Source organism: Lolium perenne, chromosome 2 (genome assembly GCF_019359855.2).
Source record: "Lolium perenne isolate Kyuss_39 chromosome 2, Kyuss_2.0, whole genome shotgun sequence".
In the NCBI taxonomy this organism is placed as follows: domain Eukaryota; kingdom Viridiplantae; phylum Streptophyta; class Magnoliopsida; order Poales; family Poaceae; genus Lolium; species Lolium perenne.
Window position 1 is genome coordinate 265,687,136 of NC_067245.2, and position 13,348 is coordinate 265,700,483.

Here is a 13,348-nt window from a genome sequence, read left to right on the forward strand (position 1 = left end):
ACAGCCAGATCTGGTGATAAGTATCTCCTAAAAGAGAAGTTTCACCTAAGGACAGCAGCCTTGCTCATTGCAGATATTAAAAATGTCAGGGAAAGTTTACTTTAGAGGATGAAGGCTACACCAAGCATCATACCAGAAGCTTGTCAGTTTTCCATCTCCTACATGCATCTCCTACATAAAGATTTTACCTTCTGCATATCTATCCATAAAGGAGAGTAGCCTGGATTTCTTTTTGAGTAAAAGATACCAGTATCTTTCAGGTAAGGAAGAGTGATGATGCAATGCTAATAATCCTTATGATTCATATCAGTCTGAGGAGTAATCGAAATCCTTCTATTTAGTTCCATTTTGAAGTACACTACAACATTCCTGACTGATAGTTTGTTCTGCATGTATTTAGATGTTACCTCACAAAGAAGGTAATTCCTCTGCCATACCGCAAAGAATTGAACCCGGTCATGTTGTTTCTTATTTTGGCGTGTTCATTTGGCTGGAACTACATTCACAGGGTTTGACCGAGAAGTTTGACGAGAAGGACATGGCATGCTCTGGGTTTGCAACTTTTGGTTACGAGGCGTTCTTGCTGACCATCCTCCGGTAAATACAACTTCAGGACCTTATGGCGCCCGCACCTAATCTCCCACCGTCCGACACAGGTGGAGATTCGCACTCGCGCTTTATGCAAAAGAACCCTGCACATTCCGCTAATTAGGGAGTGGTTCTGGGAGGAGATGGTATAAATATCCCAAATCCTCCTGAAACCCTAACCTAACCCCAGACCCGCTCGCAACCAGCCGCCGCCAGCCCGCTTTCTTCCGCCGCGGCCGCCTTCCTCCGGAGACGAGCGCCGCCGCCTAGCCGCCTTCCTCCGCCGCGGCCGCCGCCGCCTTCCTCCGCCGCGGCCGCCTTCCTCCACATCCGCTGCACGCGGGATCTACGCCGTGGGAGGCGCCGCCTCTCCGCCCAGCTCCGGCCGCCGCCTCTCCGCCGTCCAGCGTGCGGGATCTCCGTCGTGGGAGCCGCCGCCTCGCCGCCCAGCTCCGGCCGCCGCTTCTCCGCCGTCCAGCATGCGGGATCTCCGCCGTGGGAGCCGCCGCCTCGCTACGGGGACCCCCGTCGTCCCCGGCCTCGCCGCCCCTCTCCGAACACGGCCTCTGGATCAATTTTTTTTTCGTTTCTTACCTCTTTTTCTTGATTAGGATCTTGTTAGGATCTGTGAAGATCTTTGGTAAATCACTGGATAGGTTCATCATGGATCTTCTTGCCATCTTTTCATAGATACTTTTGTGACAGTGTTAGATATTTTTGAGGAAATCATCTTGTAAAGATCTGTGGACAATCAATGTATCCATTGGTTCCTTATGATATTTTCGGGAATTTTTTTATATGGAAAAATGTTACTTATAATTGCTACAATGGATATGCAATGCAATTTCGCGACTGTGTTAGATATTCATGCGGATCCAGAAGATCTGTGGTTAAAATCAATGGATCTATTGGTTCCTTAAGAATTTGTGCGAATTTTTTTATATGGAAAAATGTTATTTATAATTGCAACAATAGATACACACTGCAAATTTGCAAAGAACTTTTGAATAACAAGAGTGGATGCACTCTGGATTTTGTACAGAACTTCATAAGCAGAAGGACTTCCAAAAATGAATTTGACAAAACCTAGGGTTGTTTTTGCAAAAACAAGTCACCAATCTCAGTGCGTTGGACGGAAGAGATTAGGTCCGGGCGCCATAAGGTCCTGACGAAATGCACACCCACCATCCTCCCTTTCCTAATCGCATGATCGAAATGCCGGGCTTCATATCTGAGCTTAATAATATTGGAAAGTAACTATCAAAATGGTTATACTTCTTTTCTATATTTGTTGTTGGCTTGCTCCACTAGCTGTCTGGTAGTAATTCAGGTGACTCAAAAGTAATGAAAGTTATTGATTATTTTGCTGGGTGACACTTTATCTTCCATCCAGAATTAAAGCAGACACATATTATTACCATGCATTTTATTTGTGTCATGTAGATCTGAAAATAGGGTTGACCATATAGTTAAATTGAGCCCTGATTGGTCCGCCGCTATACAGTATCTGCAAGTGATAGACAATTTGTGCCGGAAGAAATGAGGAAACACAGCTCCATGGAAGTTCATCCGTATAATTTAAGAGTCATAACTAAAGTTGATCCTGTTTGTCTTGATTTGGTGGTCTGATGTATATGTTAAGGTATGCACGACCTGCTATAATCTTGTTGCTGCCTACAAAGTGCTCAGTATAATCGTAAAAACATTGTAGATATGAATGAAAAGGTATATTTCTGCCCCAATCAAATATTAATACCCCGAGCCACTGACTTCTTATGCAATAGTAAATTTGAAATCATATAATTTTGGATATTCTTATTCTTGATTTGCAGCCAAATTAGTTTGTGAGTTTGTCTATTGTTGGCTTAAGATCATGACAGGAATATTAGCTTGCAATTTTTCTGCTTCTAGGCGATTAAGGCGTAAAATAAACCATTGGTCTCCTTTAACTTTTCTTATTTGCAGGATTGTGTGTACAATTATTGGAATGGACAAGGGAGAAGATATAGGTGAAGTTGCTGTCATGCATGATGACCTTGAACAAATGTTCAGCCATGTTAATTCCTGCTCCACAACCGAATAATGCGTGTTCGTTCCTTTATTAGAGAATCATACAACCGACGCAAACTCAACTGCGCCTGATGAGTATTGCTCTTTTCTATCTACAACTTGCAAACAAAATGAAGTAATACGAGTATTACTTTTCTCTCTCTCAATTAAAAAAAAAAGTACTACAGTATTACTTGCTTAGTACTAGTATGATGCACATCAGAAACTCTGAATAAATATCGCGACGGCCTGGCAACTTGCGACTTGTTTATTACAGAGTTACTCACCTAAGCTCAGCTCAGGAGCGGCTGACGAAATCGGCGACGACGGCGAGCTCCTTGGCGGCATTCTCGCCGTCGGGTTTGAACAGGAAGTAGGTATGCTCCTCGCCCTTGGTCTCGTACAACTCGATCTCGCCCTCCCACCCGCACGCCTTGATCCCCTCCGGGTACGCGCGCGCCCTCTCCACGAACCAGCACAGCTCCGCCGTGGTGACCAGCACGCGGCCGGTCCCGAGCTGCCTCCACTCCTCCGGCGACGCCGCCGGGTTGATGTACGGGTGGTCGCGGCCGAATCTGCCACCGCAGGCCACATCCCACACGCGATCCATGTCGAAGGGGAAGTACAAGGGCTCGCAGCCCATCCGTTGTGTCCCCCAGAAGTAGGAGTGCAGCAGCGCCACCCCGCTGACCCTGCCGCCGTAGCCGTCGACGGGTTCCTTCCGCAGCCTTATCGCCGTGTTGTGCGCCATGTTGGCGCCAGCGCTGTCGCCGACGAGGCACAGCCGAGACGCGTCGCCGTTCGCGGCGAGCCAGGGCTCGGCGCCGTCCGGGCGGCACGCGGCGACGACCGCCTTGAGGGCAGCAAAGGCGTCGTCGTAGGCAGCGGGGAGAGGGTGCTCCGGGGCGAGGCGGTACTCAACTGATACGACGACGGCGGGGACCGCGGCGGCGAGGGAGGCGGCGTACCTGTGGTAGATGGGGGAGGCTGTGCTTTCGATAAAGAAAGCGCCGCCGTGGAAGAAGACAACGACGGGGAACTTCTTGCCGGGCCCGGGCTCCGCCGCCGCGTCGGGGAGGTAGAGGCGGGCGGTGATGTTGGCCGCAGGGTCTAGGACGATGTCCTTGGAGGCAACGCCGTTGGCAGGATCCCCAGAGGGGGAGGGTGGGACGGTCTCTGTGCCGCCCAACCGGTCGACGCGGCCGCTCTTGTGCACGCGCAGGAATTTGGGCATGTCGAACTCGATCTCCATGGCGAAGAAACGAAGCGACGACTAGGGAAGGGAGCTACTGGAGCTCGCTTGTGCCAGCTCTGATAGGAAAGTTGAACGATGCGATCTGAGATGGTTGCTTTGGTGTTGGAACCTTTTCTATAAAAAAAATCCTCACTTCGAATTCTAGTGCTTCACGCAAACGGTCACCTGGTCAATTAAAATAACGGTTTGCGCTCGTTTGATCGGGCGGCTGCGAGAAAATCAATGGCTCTTTTATTGTGGCTTTTTTTGACTTTTTGGTTTTGGCAGAAGCCAAAAAAAGCACCTATTTTAAAAGTTAAAAATAAAGATTCTATTCTTTTGGCTTCCAAAACCCAAAAGCCAAAAAAATACTATCTATTTAGGTGTTTTTTTTTTTGCTTTTACCAAAGCCAAAAAAAAACCACAACAAAAGGGTCCTAAATAGACTCATGTGTCCGTTTGCGACCGAAAGCCATGGTGGGCGGATGCTTTTTTTTTAGACCATCAAGTTTGCTAATGGTGATTAAAGACGCGTCGAGCTATGCCGTCGGCGATTACTTGGAGGGCATGAAGGAGGCGGCGAAGATGGAGACGCGCGTGGCCGTCGCTGAGGAGGAGGAGCGGTAGTTCCTCGAGTCGCTCACCGCTAACCGCCGTTGGCGACCCATGTCAACATCTAGGTGAACCTAGCGGCAGACAATGCCATGCTCGCGGAAGCAAGGGCGCTGCTGCGAGAGTCATAGGAAGCCCTGCGCGTCCTAGGGTGGGGATACTGTTGGTGCGGGCCCAACACATGAACGGCGTCTTCCTCGACCTCGGCGAAGACGCCATCTAACTTCGGCGACGACGAGAGCAACGGGCGTTGCTCACGTCTTTTGATAGCGTCCACCGGGACGCCGATCACCATTAGGCCCTAGCGTGGAGGCGCAAGCGCTCGCCATCAGGCGGGCGTACGAGTTGTCGGCCTCAACGGCGGTTCAATGTGTGGCGCGTGAGGAGGTGGTGGCGGCGAGGAGGCGGGAGCAGCCGCGCGCAAGTGGATCAGGAGAACCGAGAGTTGGAGGAGGTGGTCGCGGCTAGGCGGTGGGAGCAGCCGCAGGTGGATCGGGAGAATCGAGAGCTGGAGGAGGCGACTACGACGATGGCCAACGTAGAGGCGAGCGTGGCGAGGGACATGACCCGCTACGAGGATGAAAGGGAGGTGGTCGCGGCGGCGACCAGAGCGGCGGAGGCAGCGATGGAGAGAGCTTGCTGGGACGTTGCTTTGGCCGAGGGCCAGGAGCGCCGCCAGCTGGGGGACGTTGCTTTGGCCGAGGGCCAGGAGCGCCGCCAGCTGGGGGACCCAGCAGCCGCCTGGGGTCCCCCCTCAAAGATAATTGGCCACATCTCTATTCTTTTTTGTAAGGAAGAGGACATCTCCATTAAGTAGGCTCTTCTGCCCACAGGCCTCTGATCTTTTCTTTTTGCCATTTTCTGAGGAAGTTTTGGTGCAATTCCATCTCTTACAGGCTACTAGATTTAGATGTGCGCCTTGGCGCACGATCCCATGAAGCTCGTGCCAATGTAAATTTTGTATAACGTGATTAAAATTAGCTACCAATATGATAACACATTTCTTAGGTTTCACAAAACAAATGGAGCAGCAAATCAAGTGTACCAAAATAGGTAAGAAATCCCATGAATAGATATATGGGTAAAATTATTTGCGTAATTCAAGAGTTGTAGAGGAAAACAAACACATAAATAGATGCAAAACGCTGAGGAATTAAGTGACAGTGTGCAACCACAATATATAAGAAAGCCTAAGATCTATGCCTTTTGTGCATCTTCACAAACAGATATACTTGCTCATAGTAGGCAGATCAGCGGAGAAGGAAAATGAATTTTCCTTACACCTGCAATAAGCTATATACAGAGACCCCGATAAAAATATGTATGCTTAAGAAATGAACTGGAAATTATATGGAGGCCTTGACAAAAAATAAGTGGTAAAATTTCTCTTTCCCATATGCTTTAAAGAATCGTCTTGCTAGCTAATAAATTAATTTTTCAAAATTTTAAAACATCGAAGGTCATCACGCATAGTAAATTGAATTTTATAACAGGCTTTCATAGAGGTAGAAAAAAATGCAAGAAAATTTATAGTCATAAGAAGAGGTAGAGTAACCACACATGCAAGAATTAACCAGCATTGCTCCACAGGTTTTATACATGGTCTGGTAAACTGAGGAAATATCTAACATAATTACATAAAGGGTTATATGTCATAGCCTAAAATGGGTGACTTCGCTGATGTTATTCCGAGGTACTCAATTGTTAAGCGCTCGATGATAAAAACGAAAGTTAATCTTGCATATTTAAAGAACACAATATCAAACATCTACAAATAGGAAGAAAACATTAAAAATTATAGGATGTAAAAAAGGATCATCCATGAAGGATTGAGCAGAGTACATACCTTATGTTGACTGTTTTCACAAGGCTTTGAGTACAGGCCTTTTTGTACAAGTCTACAGGATGAATCATGACAGCGACGTGGTAAAAGTGATCAACAATGATAAGGTGATAGCGGTTAAGTTTTACCTCTTTCTTATTGAAGTCATGCAAGAATTAACACATCATTTTTCTGAGGATTATAATAAAATCTCTAGAATTAACAAACAAACCTAGTAAGCACATAAATCTGATGCTATACCAATTGTTTCTACAATATATAGAGGAGCAGAAAAAATGGATCAGAACTATGAATGTGTCTGTGAGAGAGAGAGAGAGAGAGAGAGAGAGAGAGAGAGAGACCTCGGATTGAGCACACACACAGCCTTATCAACGGTAGGACAACCCGTATGGGAAGACAGAAGATTGTTCACATGAAAAACCTGCCCCCCACCCCAGGCCATAGTCATGCAACTCTTAAGTGCAGAAGCAATCTTAACTTTTAGACAAGTTGCACAATACTCACCCGAATTCTCAATGAGTCCTTGCCAGATCAATATATAAACAAAATACCAGAGATGCAAGAAAAGATACCATAGTAAAGTGACAGAACTTAACGTAGGCAATCCATAGATTTTTTTGTATTAAGTATACTAATTGGTCATATTTTTGAACAACAACGTGAGATGCAGGAAATGAAACTCCAGTTAGGAAGATAGACTTGTTGCTCATCACTAATAAGAAGTGCAAGTAGCACAGCCAGGGCATTGTCTACACTTATCACATTATGCTTGCAAGTAAAAACTGATCAGATTGTGACTCCAACTCCAAGTAGGCATGCCCTGACAAAGTGGAGGCATTCCGTGAGTAGTCTTGGTACTGAAAAACTGCAGCGGTTAGATGGTTGGACAGGCTGCGTAAACATGCTCATATTCCTGCAATAGATTCCAGACAGTGCATATACCAATGGAGATTCTGAGACTGAATAATGTGCATGAACTTACCACAGTAGCATTTAGATGGATTCATTTTTCTAAATAACATAAAAAAATGAGCATGTGAATAGCTTGTACAGTACCGAGAACTAAGAGTTGAGAAGAAACTGAACAGAGTATTTGTTTTCCTTTCAAAGCTTTCAAGAAAACAGTCTGTATTGTTAGAAGGAATTTACACACTGAATATAAGTTACCAATCTCTCTTACAGCTCCTCACCGAGATGAATACAATTGTGACATGCTGACATAGATAGGCACAAATATATATGAATGAAAAAGCAGAACAACATGTACTAAATTAGCAATCTATAGCCCTCTTACAGTTCCTCACCGAGATGAATACAATTGTAGCATTGAAAGATAACAACATCAGAACTTGGAGTACCTCTGTGATGTATAATTTCCTTTTTGGTTGAAGCACAGATGTCCATCTATATACTCATTAAAACCTGTGAAAGAAATAGTTCACAAGGACATATCAACAAAGATAGTTCCTAATAACAAAAAAGAAGTGTTATAAATATCCAAAAGCAAGTGAGTACCTGCTCTTAGGAGAAAATAATAGAATCATTGTCTGCTCAAAATTTGATATCTCATAAGGAATAATACAAGATATCCTGCAATGCAACAATTATCTACAATTCAGACCGTTGGTTGTTGTCACCGCTGGTGTAGAAATCATCTACCACCCAAACACAAGCATTCAAATTCACACCTCAACATATACAAATTAATAAGCAAGAAAAAAATGATGGCTCATGCTGACAACAGCATCTGATGCCACACGCCAGGCTTGTAGTTTTGATGTTCTAAATGATTATTACTTCACCACGGAAACTAATAAGTTTCATCGTCAATAACAAAGCGACATTACCTGAAAAGCTATGTACATCATCGGCTAAAGAAATATTTTGGTGATCCACTAATCCTACTGCACAAAGGTACTTTATCCACTAATACCTACCTGAAGGAACATATGCTGGACAGTGAGGAGGCGAGGCATGGGAAGCACCGACCGCTGCACCAAAGCTTGAGTTTATCAGTAGATTTCACATGAATTCTTAACGGTCATGTGCCGTGGGATAACTTGCACCTATATAATTATAATTTTCTGTAATTTTCAGCAGTTGGATCCCATTCAGCTATAAATAGCCCCAAAAGTTAATATCCTAAGAAGCTCAACACTAAGTATTACACAAGACACAAGGAGTATATATGAAAAAAATGTAGTATCCAGTACTAAAGTCATTTTTGGAGAAGACACATGATCAAAGTACCTACTTCCGCCCTGCCTTCTTTTTTCATTGATGAATGACAACATATTGCTGTTGGATGGTGCCAGGCATGCAAGTGTTTGTCCAGGAAATAAAAGTGAACACATAGCTCTAGGGATGAACATCGAATCCTCTTCCGTACTCAATCTCAATTAATATCTGTAATAAAAATATGTGTTTTGGTGCAGATTTATATACTATAAAATTGGTATATATAGGTAAGTAGGATATTTATACACTACACCATAAGGAAAAAACATGCAGGTAAAGTGGCATATTTATCAAATAGAATTTATGATGACTCATTATAGCAATTACATGACCATAGAAATTAAATCTGACGTTCTCGATTTACATGCAACATCTGAAAGGCTGAAACCATATATGTGCACTCCATTTAGATATACACATATTTTATACGATGGCAGTGACATGGATTGTACCATTTCCTACACCAAGGCAATTGTCTTCATCTGAATATCCGTGGGCCAATTTTATCTTTCATGATTTGCTAGCTTACCTACAAATTGTTTCCTCTTCTGGCATGATGTCTGGTTAGCTTAGCTGACAATTCATTACTATGATTCAGAGGAAACTCACTGTTGCTCTACTATCCAAGTAAACGCTTTCATGTTTCTTATGTGGAATATAGGCGTACTTTCTCCCCCTTTTAGCAAGTGTGAGCTATCAGTTTCTTTGAACGCCTGAATTTAATGTACCTAAACATTATGACCTTCTCAGAATATATGTCCTCTTATCACCATTGTTTCCTATAATTTCATAAATATTGGTTCCAGTTTCATTTTTTCCTTTCTATGCCATATAAATTATTAATGCGGGTATCTTTTGGTAGCACTATTCTGTGTACTTTTACCAACTAATAGGCAAGGATCTTATATTTCCTATTACATGAAATTATGCGCAATAAAAGATAATGCATAGACAATAGGACAAGCTGCTTTCTTCATCATGAATCCTCATGTTTTAAGATAGGTACTGAATATTTTTCAAGCTGCCCTAGAATGAGCTGGATATTTACTTTGAGGTACCATGATAAAAACATGACTACAAACCATGAATAAGACTAATGCTCAACCAACAAACCCAGCCAACACAAAAAAAAACAGAAAACACACAACAGAACCAATAGGTGGCAAAATATCTGTACAAAATGTGAACAAGAAGCCGAGCGAGAGTTACAGAGGCATGGCAGTAAAAATAGGTACCTACCAGACAGACCAGGTGACCAGCAAGAAAAATCATGAAGCGACCCTAGACTGAAAAGAATCTGTCTCCTGCAAAGAAACATGGTCAAAACGGTAGTCAGAATATGGTCTATAAGTTGATTTCAGAAACGATAGCATAGACCCTAAAACTGTACAAATCTGACATCAACATGGGAAATCAATCTCAAAATACTTTATTTAGAGCAAGAATATGTATAACAATATTTGTGTACTAATACTGTTACATAACATGAGAGATGTTTTTCACCTCATTCAGAATGCCAAAAAGAAAATGAAAAGGCGATTTTAACAATAAATATCTACGAAAAACAGGAGCTGCACTGATTATACTGACCTAAAACATTGCTATACAAAAAATATTTGCATAACTAATAGTATCATCAAATAGAAGATTAGCTTATTTTGTAACCATGCCCAACCTGTGAACTCAAACTTTGCATATGGTGCATCATTCAGAAGCATTTTATACGTAGAGAGAGAGGGAGAGAGATGCACCTGAGATCGAGCACCTCGTAGACACAAGGAGGATGGCGATGCGAGCAGACTGTGTACAGCAGCTATTCGTGATTGGAGGTGAGAGGAATCTGCTGAATACCTATGCCAACATAAATTGATGAGAAACACTGATAAGTTTCAAGGGCATGATTTAAATAACAGATCAATGCGCTAAGAATGCAAGCATTGTACAATCAAATAAGCTGAAAAAACATCTAATGTGACTGCAGGTATATTATAGAGTTAGATAAGTTGAATAACCATCTCATATGATATAATACATAGATTGCATGCCCTCACCTGAAATGGACTTCACTGAAATAAATGTCCAGGTATGTCACTCTAAACTGATGAGAATCAGATACTGAATTTTTTCCAAGAACAACTCCATTGATATGACAATGAGAAACCATCAGCTGCATATATAGCTACAAATAGTCATTAAACTTCGATGTTCTTACCTCAATGTGGAGTAAGTATTGGCCATGTAAAGTCTAGAGCAAATAATAACTTGTTCAAACGAAAGGGGGACAAATTTCAGCACCCATCAGGAACATGATAAATTTATAAATTACAGAAGTAGAAGAATGGGGAATGGAGAGAAAACCTGTGATGAACACAAAGCCACCACACTTTTGCTCCATCAGCTGCAACACAGCGGCGAGTCACCCAAACCTTTGCCATGAGAGTCTCCACCTACAATAGGACCAGAGAAAAACAATGGCATGGTAGTTTCAAGTACGGAGCAAAAAATATTCTAAAGTAAACACAAGCGGCTCCACGTAGCACGGAATCATGAGAAAAGAACATGGATTGAGATTTGGGAAGATACCTTCCTGGGCACTGATAATGGGCACGGCCGCGAGGCAACTCTGCGCAGCACCGGAGTCCCCAAGCCCCTAGGGGGAAAACTTCGAAAGTGATTGATTTGACCACCATAACCAAGAGGGACCAAGCAATTTGAATCTCACCTCAACCAACATTGAATCCCATGGTAGCCAGAGATGGATATGGAGAAATCGAAGAACAAGCTGCTGCCCAGCCCACCAATTTGCCATGAATCTCACCGGACTTAATTGCTCCACATCCACTCAAACATGTACCGGGGCAGTGAGAATCATCTTGCTATACTTTGTACATAGATCATTGTAGGACATAATCCTAGAGCAGTAGAAATGTAAGGTGAAGTAGAAATATGAGGTGTGTGAAACACACTTTAATCAACCATGGAATAGTATGAAAAACTATGAACAAAAGCAATCAAAAATACTGTTTCGCAGAAACAGACCAAAAACTTGTTTTCATTGCTGCAGCTAAACCGCTGAACCAAATTGAGTGAATGACCACTCAAAACGATCGCGGAAACAAGGCCTACAAATAACTCCAGTTATGCTCCCTCTGATTCGGCCAACTGGGTACTCGAAAATGACAATCTCTAAACCTGTATGTCCAGAAACGGGAATATGAAACATGTTTCCTCTAGTTTCCACTTGATCTTGCTAATCCCCTTCCATAAGAACCTATGAACCACCATCTACAGAAACTAAGAGGATTCTGGAGGGTGGGGAAACTCACCCTTGGAGCTGGATGGAGACAAATCGGACATGGAAAGTGGGATCTTGTCTGCTAGCTTCTCCTCCTCTTGCCACCTCTTCTTCCTTTCCTCCTCTTGGCACCTCTTCTTCTTCCTCAAACACCTAGACCAGAAACCCTTCTTGGTGTGGACAAGGAGGAGCTAGGGCTTGGCAGAGGAGAAGGGGCAAGAAGAATCTAGAGGGAATTGGGGAGAGACGGGGCATGGATTGGGGAGAAACGGGGGCAGCTGATTGGGGACGGGCACGAGCATGAGGGGGCAGGAGTGGATGGCGGCTAGGGTTTTCTGGTGGGAGCTCGGTTTTATATGGTGCAGTGAAAAAAACTAACGGTCAAGATTTACCATCTAGTAAGATCCAACGGACGCGAGGCTGAAATCGCTGTGAGTTCCCCTATGGGGGGCATCAATTATACCTTTAGATGCTACTAGATCTGGAGTCGGCTATAGGAACAGATACTTAGATAATAATGGGTAATATGATGACCACTAAAGTTTCATCTGTTTACACCACATTCATGGACTTTGGGGACGCATTTCCAGTTTTTAAATGGCTATGGCAGGAGTGTTGTCAACAAAAACATCAAGTCTTCTTCTGCCTGCTGGTCCACAATAGATTGAATACCAGAGCAATGCTACAAAGGAAGAATTTCTTCATGGACACTTACACATGCATCATGTCTGATCATTCACAGCTGGAAACTAGAAACCACCTTTTCTTTTTTGCCCATTTGTTCAACTATGTTGGCAATATCTCTGCCCTTCTTGGACGCCTCCTCTTTAGCAGGATATCCAGAATATTATTGCAGTCAAAAGAATGAATTAAGGGCGCCTTTCTTCATGGAATTAATTATGTTGAGTACTTGGGTTATCTGGATGATCAGGAATGACTTCATTTTCAAGGGTACTACCCCTAATCTACACAGATGCAGGAAGATATTTAAGGAAGAATTGGCTCTCTTGGTTCATAAGGCTTCTAGGAAGTCTTATACAGGGCTAAAAGATTGGGTGGAGAGTTTAGATAATTCGGTACCCTGTTTTCTCTTTCTCTTTCTTTTGGCTTATGGCCTTTTAGATAGTTCTTTTGTTGTTGCTTTTCTCTAGCAACAGTCTTTTGTACATCCTTACATTATATTTTTTATAAATATACACAGTGGGAAGATGCTCTAAAAAAACACCAAAAATAATAAAAAATACAAATAGATCTCTAGTTCAACTATGAGCACTGAAGCGTAATTACATTTCTGCATTTATTGAAATTAAGTATGGCATGGCAAGACAATTTGCTCCTTTGGAGAGATGATGCCATGCCGAAAGGGAGAGCTTTGAACTTGTATTACACACTTCTCTCGAAGATAACAGGAAAAATAGCATCATGCGAGGGATCGAGAAAAGAAGCTGGGCGACGAGCTTGTTGCTCTTGCTAATTAGCTAGGGCGCAT

At 43.2% G+C, this 13,348-nt stretch overlaps 1 protein-coding gene and 1 long non-coding RNA gene across 5 annotated transcripts; both read right to left on the reverse strand.

The window, feature by feature from the left end:
* Nucleotides 1-2,644: 2,644 nt before the first annotated feature.
* Nucleotides 2,645-4,004, reverse strand: LOC127335860 (probable carboxylesterase 2). The gene has a single exon (XM_051362594.2). It carries the CDS (start codon nt 3,887-3,889, stop codon nt 2,936-2,938), a length of 954 nt encoding a protein of 317 aa, XP_051218554.1. The 5' UTR covers nt 3,890-4,004; the 3' UTR covers nt 2,645-2,935.
* A 1,384-nt stretch (nt 4,005-5,388) lies between these two features.
* LOC127335861 (uncharacterized) lies at nt 5,389-12,250 on the reverse strand. 4 transcript variants are annotated; one of them, XR_011752580.1, is made up of 8 exons: nt 11,891-12,250; nt 11,287-11,476; nt 11,148-11,214; nt 10,777-11,011; nt 10,616-10,731; nt 10,316-10,415; nt 8,264-9,868; nt 5,389-7,981 (listed from the first exon to the last, which is right to left on the reverse strand). It is a non-coding gene; the product is annotated as an uncharacterized lncRNA (long non-coding RNA). The 4 variants fall into 4 exon arrangements; XR_011752579.1 differs by having other exon boundaries at nt 5,389-8,732; nt 9,804-9,868; nt 11,891-12,249; XR_011752578.1 differs by having other exon boundaries at nt 5,389-7,748; nt 7,842-9,868; nt 11,891-12,248.
* Nucleotides 12,251-13,348: the final 1,098 nt, after the last annotated feature.